Source organism: Rhinolophus hipposideros, assembly GCF_964194185.1.
Source record: "Rhinolophus hipposideros genome assembly, chromosome: 13".
NCBI classification, from domain to species: Eukaryota; Metazoa; Chordata; class Mammalia; order Chiroptera; family Rhinolophidae; genus Rhinolophus; species Rhinolophus hipposideros.
The window spans coordinates 62,394,975-62,412,885 of record NC_138059.1 but is presented as its reverse complement, the minus strand read 5'-3'; the positions used below and the strand labels follow the sequence as shown (position 1 = coordinate 62,412,885).

Below are 17,911 nucleotides of genomic sequence, written 5' to 3'. Positions count from 1 at the left end.
TAACAGAGTTATTATCATCAGAGGATGAACAATTTGTAATAAAAACAAATGACTAGTCTTCTGAAGAAAGGTTTGCTAACCTGTTATTATATTTATCAAAATACTCTTTTGCATTAAGCCACATAAAAAAGAGACTTTGCCTTACAGGCTATGATTCACACTTCTTTCTATGTCCCATTCTTTTCAAAAGTTAAAAATCATTTCGTTTCTTTTAAAAACAACACATTAGTGGAAGTAACGTACTTATCAGATTTCCCTTTACATCCCTGAGAGGAGCACCACCTCCGCCTTTGCCCCAGGGGTTGTAACTTCTCATTTCCGCTTCAAGTTTAGCTTCATATTCTTCTTTTTCTTCCCGCTCTTTCTTCCTTCTTTCTTCTCTTTCCCGAATCTTGACAACAGAGGAAACAGTCACAGTAAGGCCTAACAAGTATTCTGATACAAAAAGTTTGTTTTACTATCAGGTTTATTTTATTTTTCTTATTACAGAAAAAAAACTGGAAATTTTTTCAGTGTGCTTCACTCTGAAATTTAAAATCAAACATACGTAACACCCAATTTTAAAACACTTTGATGGCCACTAGTCTTTTCCAGCCATCGATGCCACTTTGGCATCGAAACTCACTGTCCACCTGAAACCACTCCCTCCCTCACCTCACAAATTCCATGAGGACCAACAGGATCTCCCTACTTTCCTTTCCCATCTACCCTTTCATGGGACCTGGCAGGCCACAAACTACTCCACACTCCTCACCAGAACTATCTCCCCTGGGCAAACTCCATTCCCAGAATTCCTAGAGATGCAAAGTTCAAAGTTCTCTATTTAAAGTACAACTTTATGACAGCAAACAAAACCAATACAACCTTATCATCATCATCAAGTATAAGTACAGGTTTGTTTTCCGGAGACATATGGATAGGCAATAAACAAGTCATTTTGGAAGCAACCACTCCACCAAGGCCAAGGTAATCATGACACACATAAAATACATTCTAGAGACAGGAAATTTAGTTTTGTCAGTGGTTTTTAATAAGCTCATTTGAAAACAAACATAAATTCAGTCTTTTATTTGGTAGAACACTAACATAAAAAAAATAATGTTGGTAATTCTATAGCTTTAAAAAAAAAATCCATCTTTCAAGAAGGTTGCCCATGTGAAAAATGGAAAAAAAGGAGCTTTAGAAGAAATCTAGGTGGAACTTCATAGAAAAGTACCTCAGGTGGACATGACCCTACCAAGAGTTTCAGGGTCCTCTCAGAGATATGGGTATTCCCTGCCCCAAATCCATACATTTGATACTGTTTACTCTTCAGTAAACTCTCTTCAAACATTACAAACTACAACAGAACCCATTATTCTCCTCCCTTAAAAGTATCCTACTTTTTTCCCCGTCTTAGTTCACTGCCTCATTATTCTCCTAGATTGCAACACTCAGAATCACCTGCAAGCACCCTGTTCTTTCTCATCCCCTGTATCTAAGTCCCACCACTGAAACCCCAATTGTCTCTTGGATATCCCTCCCATCTCCCCACCCCCTTACAAAGTGTCTCTGCCACATCTCTTTCCCATTCGCCTACATCACAACCAGATATCTTCCTAAAAGCCTAATTTGCTCACATCAACTACTCCTTTCACTCTGGTTTAAAATGTCCTCCCTCTGGCTATCCAAAACAGGACGCAACTGAAAACCCCTTATAACTTGTCCTGCACCATCTAGCACAATCTAACACTCCAGCCCCTTTTCCCACATCAATTCTATTCCCTGAATATACCAGGAATTTCCTGTCTACTCAGTGTATATCGCAGCTCAACAACCATGTGAATGAAGCCGTCCTCCCTGCCCAATTATTCTCCCTATCCGATGCTTCCCACAGCATTCCAGTCCATCTACATCAAACCTTATCATAGTGAATTATACATAACTGCTATCTTTGCTCTTCTCTGCCACATTCAGTTCTAAAGGACCCCTGTGCTAACACGCAAAATGATCACATGAATGAACAAACGAATGACCCAATCCATGAATGAGTACCTGCTGCTGCAAAGCTTCCTGGTAAGACTGAAGTGACTGCTTTGAAGGCTTTGGTTTATCTTCAAAAACCAATCCTGAATTTATTGCTCGATCACTTGTCATTTTCAATTCGTTCTGTCCAACCATATTCCTACATAAAATACATAGTTAATAATTTGAATCCATTTATGATGAAGCAAGAAGAAAACACAACACTCCTTTGCAACAGCATGGCATATAAGTAGCACATTTAAAAACGGGAAGAGAGTTAGTTTTCTGTAGGTCAAAGAGCAATCCTCATGTTAATGACTCCTTCCTAAGATCTTCCGCCAGCTCTGCTTTCACAATTCATGAAACTTTCAAATTTACTGGACCTATTTCTTGACTTAGGTGGTAGTTTCATAGGGGTGAAAACACCTTGTGATAATTCATCAAGCAGTATACACATGGCTTATGCACTTTTCTGAAGGCACACTAATAATAATACAGTGGAAGTCCATCAAATAATGTAACCAATGATTTACTTAATAAATACACTCCAATATAAAGTAATAGCATCCTAGCCAATTTATTTATTTATTTTTTAATTTATCGGGGTGACAACTGTTAGTGAAATTACATAGATTTCAGGTGTATCCTAGCCAATTTATACGTAAAAAGTCTGACAGTCCCAAATAAAGCAAAAATTTTTGAAAAACTTATTAAAAAATCAAAAAAGGAAATATTTTAAACATTACGGTTATATAAATTTTAAGCAATAAAGTGCTATTTGCCTTTAATACAACACGTTTTTAAGTATGGGAATGTAGCCACTTTGCAGAAAACAATACATTTTAAAAATCTGAATTATAAAAGACAAATATTGGTTTTATAATAAAATTATAATTACAAAGAGACTACAAAGGCATCTCATTTCCAAAAACATTATTATCACTTTAAATCTGAGTTTCCTTTGTGTATTCAACTCACCCAATGTATTTACAATCTTTTATTAGGATAAACAGACATGTTTATGTACACTGTCACGTTGGATTATGAATGGGTAAAAGGAAAAATGAGGAGCCCAGAGCAAATGATTCCTAAAAGACCTTACACTTTTTCATAGCAAGGAGCTCTGCGTGTATTAATGAATAAACAAGGTTGAGAAGGCTTATCTGAGTGTTCAACTAAATTAATCTCTCAAAGTAAACTGGCTATAAATTACATGGTGGATAGATTCTCTCAGTATCTGTTTCACTCAGTTTTCTTCCTGTTTTTCTCTGACCCCTTGCTCAAGAATCCAAATTCGTGGCCTTTATTTACTGATTCCGCCCTGGCTCCAGAAAGAAAGCATTTAGGTAAGTATGTACAGTCAGATCAGGATGGGAAGAAGAGAGAAAAGATAGGGGTAGTAATTACACATCTCAAAGATTTTCAGGAAATATATGGAATTGTACAACCATGTCCACCACCTAGTAGTTTTAGAACTTTTCCATAACCCCAAAATATCCCTCCAATCCTACCAATATGCAACCAATCCCTACTCCCACCCCGAGCCTCAGGCAATCTATCAGAAGGGGCATGCTTTTTGTCTGTAAATTTGCTCTTTCTGGATATCTCATAGAAGTGAAAACAAACAATATAAATGGATTGTTTCACAAATCATATTTTTGAGTTATGTTGTAGCATACACCAGCAGTTCATTCCTTTAAAATTGCTGAATATTCAGTGTTTCATTGTATGAACATTTTGTTTATCCATTTACTAGTTCATAGACGTTTGAATTGTTCATGCTTTTTGGCTATCATAAATAATACTATTATAAACATTCACACACAAGTCTTTGTATGTACATATACTTTCAATTCTCTTAAGTATACGCCTAGAAGTGGAATTACAGTGTTGCATGTTAAGTATATGTTTAACTTTTAAAGAAACTGCCATGGCCTGCAACTGCTTTTTATATATTGATTTTCTATTCAGCAATTCTGCTAAAACTCCTATTAATTCAAGATTGAAAAGCGGTCTGGAAACGGATGGTGGTGATGATTGCACAACAATGCAAATGTCTTAATGTCACTGAACTATACATTACAAATGCTTTAAGTGGTTTTATGTGTATTTACCACAATAAAAAATTTGTAAAAAAATTAAGATAGTAATACTGACTAAACAAATCTACAGATTCTACATAATCGCTATCAAAATCTCAACCCCCTTTTTGCAGAAACTGACAAGCTGATCCTAAAATTCACATGTAACTACAAAGGACCTACAAGAGTCAAAACAATCTTAGAAAATAATAACAAATTTCGAGAACTCACACTTCCCAATTTCAAAACTTACACTACAGTGCTACAATAATCAAGCGCTACCAGTATAAAATAGGCATATAGATCAATGAAAAGGAAAAAAAAATCCCCAAACCAGACCCACAAAATACGCCCAACTGATTCTGACAAAAGTGCAAAAGCAATTCAACAGAGGAAAAATAATCTTGTCAACAAATGGTGCTGGGAGCCAATGGGAACCCACAGCCCCTCTCCCCCGCCCCACCAAAACACACCTCTGATCTAAGTCTCTACAACGTTTGGGGGGGGGGGGGGAAATAGGAGAAAAATCTCTGGGACCTAGGCCTAGGAAGAGTATCTAGGACTCTGAAAGCATGATCTATAAAAGGAAAAACTCATACACTGAACTTGATCAAAATTTAAAACTTTTGCTCTGTGAAAGACCCTGCTAAAAGGATAAAAAGACAAGCTGACAGAAAATATTTGCAAACCATATTATCTGACAAATAACTAGTATTTAAGATACATAAAGAACTCTCGAAACTCAGTAGTTTTAAAAACAAAAATTCCCATTAGAAAATGTACAAAAGACATCGAGACATTTAACCAAAAAGATTTATTGATGGCAAATAAACACATGGAAAGGTGTTCAACATCATTATCATTAGGAAAATGTAAATTAAAACCCCAATGACATATCACTACACACCTATCAGGATAGCATAAATAAAAGTCACAACACCAAATGCTGGTGAAGATGTGAAGAAACCAGATTCTCAACACATTGCTGATATGCATACAAAAGGGTATATAGCCTTTCTGAAAATAGTTTGGAAGTTTCTTACAAAACTAACCTGTTAACTACCAAACAACGTACCACACAACCCAACAATAACACTCCTGGACAATTATCCTAAAGGAATGAAGGCTATATTCATACAAAAATCTGTACACAAATGTTTATAGCAGCTCCATCCATAATAACTTAGATGTCCTTCAACGAGTGAATGGTTAAACAAACTATGGTACATCCATACCATGGAATGTTCCTCAGCAATAAGAACAAATGAACTATTTATACATGCAACAACCAAATCTACAGAGAATTATGCTGACTTTAAAAAGTCAACCCCCACACAAATGGCCAAGAGATACATGAAACAATGCTCAATCAAGTTCACTAGCTATCAGGGAAATGCAAATCAAAACCACAATGAAATGCCACCTCACACCTGTTAAAATGGCTATTATCAACAAGACAAGTAATAACAAATGTTGGAGAGGGTGTGGAGAAAAAGGAACCCTCATACACTGCTGGTGGGAATGTAAATTGGTATAGCTACTATGGAAAACAGTATGGAGATTCTTCAAAAAATTAAGAAATAGAATTACCAGATGACCCAGCAATCCCTCTTCTGGGTTATCTACTGAAAAAATCTGAAAACATTTATCCATATGATTCACAGTGGCCAAGACATGGAAACAACTATCTGTTCTTCAACAGATGATGGGATAAAGAAGATGTGGTACATAAATACAATAGAATACTACTCAACTATAAGAAAAGATGAAATACTGCCATTTGTGACAACACGGATGGATCTTGAGATTAGCACGCAAAAAGTAGAAAACCGTATGACTTCACTCACATGTGGGATATAAAACTGAAAGCAATAAACGAACAAGACAAACAAAAAAATAATACCAGTTCAGTGATTACCTGAGTGAGGGGAAAGATGGGGTGGTAGAAGAAGGTAAAGGGGGTCAAATATATGGTGATGGAAGGAGAGCTGACTTGGGGTACTGAACACACAATGCAATAGACAGATGGTGTATTACAGAATTATACACTTGAAATCTATAGAATTTTATGAACCAATGTCACCCCAATAACTTTAATAAAAATTAAACAAAGAAAAAAGTTAGCTATTATTAAATAATTCCATTGATGTAACACTCTTAAAGTGATATTATAGAAATGGAGAAGAGTTGTTGCCAGTGGCCAAGGAGGGAGTACAAACAGCAGGGAACCAGGTATATCTATAAAAGGGCACCCTCATAAGGGATCCTTGTGGTGATGGATGTGTTCTATATCCTGACTGGATCCTGTGTCATATGTCTGGGTTGTGATGTTGTACCATAGTTTTGCCACGATGTTAGCATTGAGAGAAACTGGGTAAAGAGGGCACAAGATGTCTCTGTTATTTCTAACAATTCCACCATGGGAATCTACAATTACCTCTAAATAAAAAGTTCAATTTAAAAAAAAGATTCTCTAGAAGTATATTTATTGACCTGGAAAAATATTTATGATATAATATTAATTTTAAAAGCAGAATATAAAACAACATATAGGATATAGTATTATTTTGGTGTGTGTGTCTATTTTTGTGAGTTTGCATGTATACTCAGAAAGACTTCCTGAATGCATATTTAGCTGTGGCTCTCTCTGGATGAAGGAAATTTTAGGCGAGTTCAATTTTTTGCAGATGTCTGTTTGTCTTCTTATCAATAATATGCATACAAGACTTTTGTAATGAGAAAAAGTGATGTTATTCTTAATTTTAAAATGTGTTTTCTAGGAAACATTGACTTAAAAGCAATACTGTGAACATAATGGTTATGCAATAATTAGAAATTAAAATAAGATTTCTGTTCTGAAGAAAAAACTAATGAGTTGAGTAATATACGTTCTAAGGAAGACAAATTAATCTTAAAAGCAATTACTGTTTTAACTAATGACTTACATAATAGGTGGTGCTGGCTGGTGGGCGACGGGAGCGCTAACATAAGCTGCAGGCTGTGCTCCCACCATTCCTGAACCATCTTAAAGAAAAAAAACACCACATATTTATTAGAGAGTACCCATTTAATAACAATTATACCTAAAAGAAAAGTCACATACTGAATATGTGACCCAAGGAAAAACAATTCCTATTTCCTTCTGGGTTAGGAGTTAGCAGAAAACAATGCAAGAAAATGCAACATAATTATTTGTTTCAATCTAAATAAGAAGGAAATAACTATGAAATATAACTAAGTTTTAAAATAGGCCAACTTATTAAATCAACAAGTGTATAACATTTGAATTAAGTAAAACTGCTTTTCTCATTTACGTACTTTCGCTTGTACAAAAAACAATTTTCCTGACTGAACCACTGGAAAAAAATGTTTACCCTATAGACTTATATACATACAAGATAACTTACAGTAAGCAAGACCGGGATCCAAAGTATTCCTGGCTCCATAAAAATAGTACGCATCATCGTAAGGAGTTCGATAGCTAGTAGCCAAAGGGGGTAGGAGGGGAGGTGGAGGCAGAGGTGCAATCCTGTATCAAAAAAAAAAAAATTGGAAAATTTTCTCATATTTCATTGTAATTTTTAAAAATCAACATCATTCTTTTGCAAAAATGTTACTGAAAATGTAATTACTGCTTTAGAAAAAGCTACAATACTATGTAAGACAAAAACATCAGATTTGTTCCATCAACCAATATCTAATTAGTCACTATATGCGAATATTGAACAAACATGGTCCCTGTCCATCAGGAATAACACAGAAATAAACAGACAATTACAGCAAAGGACAGTAATGAAACCAAGTAATGAAACAAGTAGACGCAGGGTGCTATAGGAACACGGATCAGGGACATTTAAATCACACAGGGGAGAGGAGGAGAACCTCAGGAAGCTTTCTAGAAAAGGCAATGCTTCAGCCATGTTGCTACAGTGAGTTAATCACAGAGAGGAAGGATAGTTCAGGAAGATGAAGAGTATACAAATGGCTCCATATGACTGGGGGAAGAGGTGCATTTTGTAACTCTAAAAAGGTATTATTGTTCTCTCAAAGCAAGTTAACCATAATGTGAAAAGTTAACCATATATATCAACAGTAAAGTCTTGATACAATTTTTAGGATTTCATAAAGTTCAAACTTCTACTTCAGCACTTCATTACTGATTAGGAAATATCACTTATTTCCACCAAGGCAACATTTTCCAACAGTGAAACTGGCAAAGGAAAATTCCTTTAGATGAACAAAAAGAGAAAGGGGGCACCCTAGAATGTTCGTATTTTTAAGTGTATCTTAACATGTTGTCCCTTGCGGTATACTTCAAAATAATCCCGAAGGGCTCAGAAGGCATTCAAGTTCTCTTCAGTCATGAATAGTTTTCACATTTACTAGTCACTCAGCTTGCCTACCCTTACCATTCTCACTCCATAGATACATCAAGAAAGCAGTTGAAAAGTGCTATGAAAAATTGTCAATATCATTAAATTTTACATTTTTATAGAGATTTATTTAAGATTTAATCCTCACAACAACCCTGTAATTATAGATAAGGAAAAATATTAGTATTGCACTTTTACAAATGAGAAAATTGAAGTTCAATAAAGGTGCAGTATGACCAAAATCCAGACAGTGAAACCAACCATTTTAATCCCTCAGCCAATGCTGAGACCACAACATAATGCTCAGTAATTCCAATCCCACCTAGTCTTTTGAGTCAGGAAGTAAATAAAACACCTGACTAATACAGTAAACAAAGTCCTGCAATTTGTTAGTAGTAAATAAAAGCCCAAGTCCTTTTGAAAGAAAGTATAGCACAGAAAATATCACTGTTAAAAAAGAAAAACACCTGAGTAAATACACTCCTATAATTAATACATTAATAGTAAGCAAAAAATAAGTTCAAGTCCTACTAAGAGAAGAAAGCACAACCCAGAGAATGTAAGTGTCAACAACAGGATTTTCTGTACGTATAGTCTCATATAGCATGACGCCTTTTACCAATGGAAATCAAATCTTTGCCCTAGTACCGAAATTATAGTTCTATAATCTTAACAGTTTTCATTTTAGGTATTTGAGTTACATAGCCCATGAGTAATCACACAGAAAGAGTTAAATGAAACAGAAGATAAAGTAATACATATAAAGGGGCCACATTAGAAACTTTTTCTGCATAATGTGAAGGAATTATTCAATGTTTGCCAAGTGGAATTACAAAATTGAAAAAAATGTACATCTTTTATGTTAAAAGATATCAAAAATAGATATTCAAATATATGACCTAAAACTAAATACTAAATGTACTTATGCATTCTAAAAATACTAAAGAATCTTTAAACAATAAAAGAACGTTATGATTTCCCTTGTTTTTATGACAGAAGACCAACAATGAAAACAGATTTCAAGAGAAATTATCTGAGAAATGTCATTAATTCCACAAAAATCTCTGAAGGTTAATGTTATCTGCTTCAGTAAACGCTTCTAAACACAAAATACAATGATACCTTACCTACTTCTCAAACAAAAAACATTTTAAACAAGCACCTGGGAGGCACCATTTCACCAAGGGTGCTGCTGAGGCCACTGTGCAAATCTTCACTCTGAGACGGGAAGGAGTGAACTGGAGGGATGGGTGGGGCAGATGGGGCCGATAAAGGAGGGAGAGGTGTCTGGAATGCTACTCTGGGCCTTTCAGGTGGTATCTTCTCTTCATAGTGTCGTGGAACCACACTAAACTGCTTTAGTCTATCAGGCTAAAAGAAAGAAAAAAATCTGTTTGTTACACATAATCACAAAATTAAAGGTGGAAGGCACCTCAAAAGGCTCTCTAATCCCAGACTGCCAGCACACTTTAGTCAGTCACAGAGGAACAGAATTTTACAACTAGACGCTCTAGTCCTTCTCATATAAACAGGTTAACCGAGGCTCCCTGAAAGTACATAAATCACCTAACATTTTGCCATAATAAATAATCAAGCAAAGACTAGAGCGAGGTATTGATTCTAAATATAAAACTCTCAATTACATTACAATACTATGCTGCTTCTCTATCCATCACAGTATTCTCTAGAACAGTCAGCAAACGTTTTCTGTAAAGAGCCAAACGGTAAATACATCAGGCTTTAGAGGTCATCCTACTCAGCTCAGCCACAGTGAGTAGCCAAAACAGTATGTAAACAGATGAGCAGAGTGTGCTGCAATAAAACTTTATGGACAAAAATCGGCAGTAACTGGATTTGGCCAAAGCTATACTATACTTTGCTAACCCCTGCTCTAGAATACCATTTGTGGGTCCTTTTCTAAGATTTGCACATCAAAAGGAAACCTAAAAGTAATGGTCAACTACTCATATTATGTCTAATTATTTTTTTTATTCTCATAAAGCAACTTGACACTCTAGAGGTTGTTTCATTCAAATATAAATAAGAGGGACCATCAAACACTAATGGAACTATAAATCCAAAGTTTAACATGCCATCATATTACATTAAAAAGTTCAAGACTTTAAAAGGAATTTTTTCACTGTGAAAACTATTTCAAAGGGTATTTAATGATAGAAGAAAATAAATCTAACTTTGGAATTTATCCTTTTCTCCCCCACCATGTTTATCTTCCCCCGGAATGATTTCTCAGGTTAATCTAAAAGTTTTATTCTATGAGCTGTCAAAAAGCACACTGGGAATGATGCCGGTGCACTATTAAAATTATTTAAAGAGATAACCCACAGGATATACACTTAGCCTAAGTGAAAAGAAATCAAAAATTGCCTCAAGTTGAATAATTTTAAGTTGCTATATTCTTTTTAAGAATGAACTTTTTAATGAAATTTAAGTTTCTTAATCATCATTCAAAACGCAAGTAAAACTTGCCTTAGCAAGTAAATCTACATATCCAACTACAGAAAAAGTACACTTTGAGCAGAGCAATACATTATTGCCTTCTTCTTACTTAACTGCAATGATGTAAGTAATTCATTCCACTTTAATGATGAGAATTGCAAAAATTAAAGTAAAAATAAGGTTATTATCTCTCTTTTCATTCAAAAAAAATTACTTAAATACTGAAAGACCGGCATTAAAGATTTCGGTTTCTTTGGAAATCAATCCAATATAAGGAAAGTAGTCAAGACATATTCAAGAACAATATGAACATCTATTGTAAATTAAACTGAGATAACTTTCCCATGGAATAGTACATTGAACAAAGTAGAAAGAACTAACTTGAAACAAACTTAAAAAAAAAAAACATGCACATATAAAAAAGGATGAATTACTTTAGAGAAATAAACAAGTTTAGTTTATTACTGTTCAAACTGGTCACCTCTTACATTTCCCCCAATGTCGTCTATCTGTCTCCACTTGCTGCCACATTTGAGGCTTATTTGAATGAAAGACTAAGTATTAAAAGATGCCAGGAACGCTTACGGATTTCTCAGGGTCCTGTGCTCCAGAAGCTGCAACCCTGAGTTCCAAATCCTTTTCTCTAAACAAAATCAAAGTTTTACATATTAAAAAGCATAGTCAACACTATCAAAATCATAAGCGCTACTGAAACTTACACCCAAAGTCCATGTAATAACATCTCCAAATACAAATAATTCCCTTAACTGACAGTAAAGCCTTAAATAACTCTGAAAACTAAATTTTCTGATTTGGGGCAAAGTAAACCACATTTCTACAAAAAAGATTATAAACACTGAGACTTGTACACAATAGATTAATAAATACCTGTGAATTTATCAATGTTTATTTTTATACTACATTTTACATTGTTAAAAGATGAAATATTCTGTGTATTTCTTACTATACATAGGATAATACGGTAGGCAAATAGATAACATTAAATGCTACCGTAAATCAATAATTGAAGAAATTAACGCAGATATGTAAAAGGCCTGTTACAGAATATATACTCTCATTTGATACCTCTGACAAAAAAAATGACCACTCTCATAGTATTTATTTACCCTCATTTACAATGTTCAGATTAAAATTGAAGTAATTTACAAATACAAAATCACATTAAGAAAAATATCCCCGTATTTTACTATGTAATAGTTACCACCATGTCATTTTCACAAATCCATTTTAAATTCAAAACATCTCTTTTTAAATGCAAACCTTTCATTACCGTCTCTTGTTCTTCTGTTGTTCAGCCATTTGTTCCAATAGTTCTAATCTGTATTTCTCTTTCCTTCTCTGTATACGTTCTCGATCTTCACCTCCTAGAAAATGAAAAAAATGTCATCTTAACTCTTGAGCACATACGCAGCTAGACACTCAAAGTTTTAAACCTCCATCTTTAATAACTATGTCATAATTACTGCATAAGCAGGAAATATATAAAGTAAAATAGTATGTATCACTACCTCTTCAACAATTAATTTCATCATTTATGAATATCTACGCTGTATCAAATATGACACATTAATCCTTTCCAAACCTCTACATTTAGTCCAAAAGCATCTTAAATAAGAGAATACTCTAATCCCCATCTTCATGTTTCCAATAATTGGGATATCACCTCCACTATTATCTCCCACAAGCCCCTTGAATTTAACAAGTGCATCCAAAATAAACATCTCAAAAGCAACTGTCCCTCTTTGTTTTCTGTTAATGACCGGATAAACAAGCCTCAAAATCTCACTGAAATTTTGACTGCTCCTCCTCTCTCATTCACTCCACACAAGGACCCTCTTTTCTATTCTCACAGCCATTAACCTGGGTTAGGGCCTGTCCACATTTCACCTGGATCGCCGCAATAGCCTCCTAACTAGTCTCCCAAGCTCCCCCTCTCCCTGCTTCAATCTATCCAGCACACTTACGTAAGACTGTCTTAAAATACAACACGAATCACACTAGCGCCCTGCTCAAAAAACTTCACTGGTTACCTCAATCCTACAGAACACACACACACACCTCACCCTGGTATCACTTATGTGAAAATCCAGTTGGGCAAACATTTTGGATCCACTGAAGATTATTACTGCGTATGTTAATGACACAAAATGACCTCTTAATCTAGACATGCATGATCTAGAATTCTAACAAGTCACAGGATATCAAAAAGGCAACTGAACCAGCAATGCCTCCCCTAACTTATTAGAGTCGCAACCATCAGTGGAGACACAGTTTGTCCACTAAGCATAGATGTCAGCAAGAGTGGAGCTCCCCTAGGGGGAGAACATGAATTACATAAGGTTAATAATAATGCTTTATAATCAAAGTAGATATATCTATTCTGCTTTTGATCATGATGGAGTATCAAGCACAGAACTTAACCTCCCACCATAAAAAAATCAATAAAAGTAGGGAAAAATATATGAAATAACTTTTTCAGATAATGGGCATCAGACAGTACAGGACTGTAATACCTGAGGGAAGAAAGATGAATGAGCACCCCCGTGTCTGCCCAAAGCAAATTCCAAATACAGGTACAAGGAAGGAGAGCCCAAACCAAGCTGGGAACTGAGCTAAATTGAGCAAATAAAGATCAAAATTTCAGGAAGGCTAAAATGCTGGAAGTTTAGGGCAAAGGTCCCAAAAGAAGCATCAAAAGAGCTTTAGAGGGGTTGCAGGTTCGCTTAGTTGGTTAGATCATGGTGCTAATAACACCAAGGTTGGATCCCCGCATGGGACACAGTGAGCTGTGCCTTCCTTTAAAAAAGAAAAAAGAAAAAAGAAAGAGAAAAAAACCAAAGAGGTTTAGAAATCCACAGAGAGATCACTTCTGACTTTACTGTGCACATACAGAGTGAAATCCCATCAGCTGGGCAAAAAAAAACTGTGGAGGACATGAAAATGGAACAATTCTCAGACCTCAAGCAAAGTGGAGAGAAATTCAAGCTCAGACCAGCGAAAGTGAAGTTCTCAGTGATCCCCTGGGGTCTTCAGGTCACTCTGTAGTAGTAAGGCTGAACTACCCCTGGAAGGAAGGCTACCCTACATACCCTAGCTAAGCTTAAAATAAGGCCTCACAAAGATTGGTCCTTAAGTAACAGAAAAACGTTAACTGTGGGGGGGGCAAAATTCTGAGATCCTATGTTCCCTGTCTTCTGGTGCTGACTCCCTGTATAAACCCTTGAATGTGGGCAGGACCTATGACTTCCTTCTCACCGACAGAATATGGCAAAGGTGAAAGGAATTTGCAGATGTAATTAAGGTACCAAATCAATTTTTAATTAATCAAAAGGGCGATTCTCCTGGGTGGGCGTGATCTTATCACCAGGTAAAAGCCCTCCCTGAGTTTAGAGAGTCTCCTTGCTGACATGATAAAGTGAGCAGCCAGGGGGAGGAAGCCCACACAGCAAGAAACAGCATTTGGCCTCTAGGAAGTGTGGGAGGCCTTCAGCCGACATCCAGTAAGAAGCCAGGGCCCTTAGTAACACAGCCATAAGGAAGTGACTTCTGCCAGCAATCTGAGTGGGCTTGGAAGTCGAGGCTTCCCACTTAAGCCTCCATCCTGACTGATACCTGGGTTACAGCCTTGTGTGACCCTGAGCAGAAGAGCCAACTAAACTCCCGACCCACAGAAACTGAGATAATGTGGGATGTTTTGAAACACTAAATTTGTGCTAATCTGTGATGTAGCAACAGAAAACTAATACAGTGACCCATGACCATTAGAAAAGTTAGTCAATAGAAAAGCCACATAAACAACAGATGATTGTTTATCTCAAACAAGGGTGCTAAAATAGCTACCATCACTATACCCAAGTATTTCAGTGAAGAGGAATAGCATGAGGAGAAAATGGAAGCTATTATAAAGAACCAAACAGAGATTTCTACTTCTGCTTAGAAAGTAGAAAGCCACAAAACCGCTCAGACCGTACAATGGAAAAAAGCTCAGTCATCTACAAAAATCATAACTTTTAAAAAGCCTATCAGAGAGCTGAGGTTACAATCCACCAGGTAAACTGAATTTCAAAGGGTATAAAAACCAACCCAAAGAGAGATGGGTGTTTTACCTTTGCTAGAACACAAAGAAACAGGCAGCTGCCTTAAAAGCAGGTAAGAAGAAAATGGCTAAAACGTTAAGAACTGTTTAAGGCTCTGTGGGGGCTGGCATAACGTGTAGACTCACCCGATGCCCAGACACCAAAGGAATCTGCCCTTAACTGCCGCCCCCCCTCGCCAGAATGTTCAGGAGAGAAAGAGACTCTTCTGAGGCCCAGAAACACTGCTTGATTTCCAGACTCTTTTCTCACAAAAAGCAATAGTGAGCTGTAATCCACTTGCTGAAGGACAGAAGCCTGCCCGGACCCAGCATTCAACACCACATACAAAGCAAAGATCTGTTACTGTTAGGGGAAGGACAGGAGATTCTCACACAAAACTCTCCACAGACAGCGAAGAGTTTGGCCACCACCCTGGGGAGGGGCAGGAACAGCGAAAAAGCCCGCCGTCTGAGAACCAGATGTGCAGGGTCAGCCTTGATCCAAGGAACAAGCGACAGCCATCTCCTGCAGAGGAAGGAGAGACGCGGGGAGAACAACACTCTGGCGGGGGCACGCAGGCCTTGCTGGGAACTGAGGAAGGTGCAGGAACACTGAGAAGAGCCATCCAGCACTCCAGGCCTCACACTAAGAATAAGGCAGTCAGAGAACTAACACTTCTCTTGAAGCAACTGGTGGAAGAACAGTTAAAAATCATTCAGAACGTATAAGACGTGAACATTACTATCAACCAATTGACTTAACTGATATTTATAAACGACTACACTCGACCACCACACAATGCACATTCTTTCAAGTACACACTAAACGTGCATTGAGACACTATATTCAGAGGCATTAAAAACTTTTATTAAAAAAAATCAAATTTGAAATAATTGAAATTATATATATTATTTTTCTCACCATAGGGGAATTAAACAGTCAGTAACAAACAGAAATTTTAAAACATAACTTGCAAATAACCCATGGTTCTGTTATAAACCCCACAATATATAATTTTTGCTCGAAGTAGTGAACGGTCTTAATTTGTTTAAATAAAGCAAAGAGATCCAAATGAGATCCTTGGGACAAAATTATAGGAAGATAAATTTCAGTTCGATTGAAATAATAATATAATAACCAGAGCCACTTAAGATGGAATGCGCTGTTTCTGGAGAATAAATTTCCTATGGGTATACACAAATATAGACTAGGGAAAAAAATACATAAGCATAAGAGATAAACCACTGGATTAAATGGCTTGAACGGTTTGTTTCAAACATTAGAGTGTATTGTCTCATCAGTATTCATCCATAGTTCCTGGATTGCATTAATGATAAGTTCCTACCATTCATCTTTAAAATTTCAATTTATTGATATAATTATTTGTCAGTAGGCTCTTAACACAGAAAGCCACTTCTCCAATTTTTATCATGTTTAACAAAATACATCCTAAGAATGAAGCCTTTACGCTGACCTGATAGGTTAAATTGGTCAATTCTCACTTAAAGTGATTACACTAGAACAAAACACTAGGTACTATGCCATTTTTGTCACAATAACCATTTTTTCAAAGAAACTAAGGTCTGAGACTATCACGCAATTATATACCTCTAAGCCAAGATTTAAATACTGACTACTTTTAGGTTGAATGAACCTAACCTGTTATCCAATTTTCTCAAATACTTCACTAAAACCAAATTTCAAGTAATTTTTCTAATAGTTTTTACACAAAGAACAGACCTCTTTTCTATTTAAAGTTACACACAGGAAATAGGCTCTCTTTACACTGTTTATGAAATTAAATTGTGACAAGATAACAAATCAACATGCTTATCTTAAGCAATGTCCTTCATTTCTGATAAAAATAAAGAGAAAATGTGGATTATGATCATGATTTGAACAAAACACCTCAGAAACTACTTGGAAAGACCATGGCAAAGAATGTTTATCAAAAAATAAAAAGGTTTATAGTTCAAGGGAATTAAACTAAAACATAAGGCAGTTTTTTGCTCTTTTGCTAAAGAAAAACAATGAAGAAAAAAACTATCACATATAAAACAGAATAAAAGAAATAGCCACACTACAACAAAGGGCTACTATACTAAAGTATGAAATTAAAAGCTCATTATTGAAATTAATATTGCATTTATCATATATTGAAAACTCATCACTAAATAAAAGTTACTTAGCTCTAAAACTAGAGCTATATAACACATGTTAAATGCTTAGCATTCTGTCTACCACAAAGTAGGCACTAGGTAAATGTTTTCTATTATCACTATAAGTAGTATTAATTACAACACTGAGTTCTCACTAAAGACCTTTTATAAAACACTGAAGAAGTCTAATCAACTGGAAGTTGTGTACATACCAAAGAGCATCCCCGCAAAAGGACTACACATCTCTCGGTTAGTAGATCTGAATGGTTCATTGTCTTGAGCACTGAAACAAAAACAAAAAGAATTAGAAACCAAATAATTCTCAAGAAACAAAACTGTAGAGTAAAATATAGGTACGAGTTATTCGCCTTTCAAAGTACAATGGCTATTATAATAGTAACATAATTTTAGGAAAAATCATGGCATTTTATCTCGTTATACAGTGGGACCCCAATGCATTCAGGCTCTCTCTATATAACCTTTTTCTTCAGATTGCTTCATTGGCTCTATAGATACCCAATAAAACCTTTTTTTTTCTATACAAGAACAGTTACTTCAGTAAAGAAAATGAACATAAGTATACATAAATGCTTAAAAAAACAAAGAAACAAAAAAACAAAAAGCGAAAAAACAGACAAAGGTGGTACGTATGCACACACTTGGGAAAAAAAAATCATCCCTAAGACTCCTTCCTTGAAAAACAACTTCCTTACAGAAACCTTCATTAATTAAACCCACAC

General features: G+C 35.7%; 1 protein-coding gene across 5 annotated transcripts in view; it reads right to left on the bottom strand.

Moving 5' to 3' along the window:
- Positions 1 to 17,911, bottom strand: part of CSPP1 (centrosome and spindle pole associated protein 1) — a 103,525-nt gene that overhangs the window by 43,716 nt on the left and 41,898 nt on the right. For 4 of the 5 annotated variants that reach the window (XR_013994697.1, XM_081069783.1, XM_081069785.1 and 1 more), the window contains 8 exons: positions 17,384 to 17,454; positions 12,207 to 12,300; positions 11,501 to 11,558; positions 9,621 to 9,829; positions 7,493 to 7,614; positions 7,031 to 7,109; positions 2,035 to 2,164; positions 244 to 391 (listed from right to left, as the gene is read on the bottom strand). Coding sequence is in view for 4 of the 5 variants with exons in the window: in XM_081069783.1 (XP_080925909.1) it covers positions 244 to 391; positions 2,035 to 2,164; positions 7,031 to 7,109; positions 7,493 to 7,614; positions 9,621 to 9,829; positions 11,501 to 11,558; positions 12,207 to 12,300; positions 17,384 to 17,454 (911 nt within the window). In the remaining variant the exon portion in view is untranslated. The remainder of the gene's footprint in view (positions 1 to 243; positions 392 to 2,034; positions 2,165 to 7,030; positions 7,110 to 7,492; positions 7,615 to 9,620; positions 9,830 to 11,500; positions 11,559 to 12,206; positions 12,301 to 17,383; positions 17,455 to 17,911) is intronic. The other variant, XM_081069786.1, reaches the window with a different exon arrangement.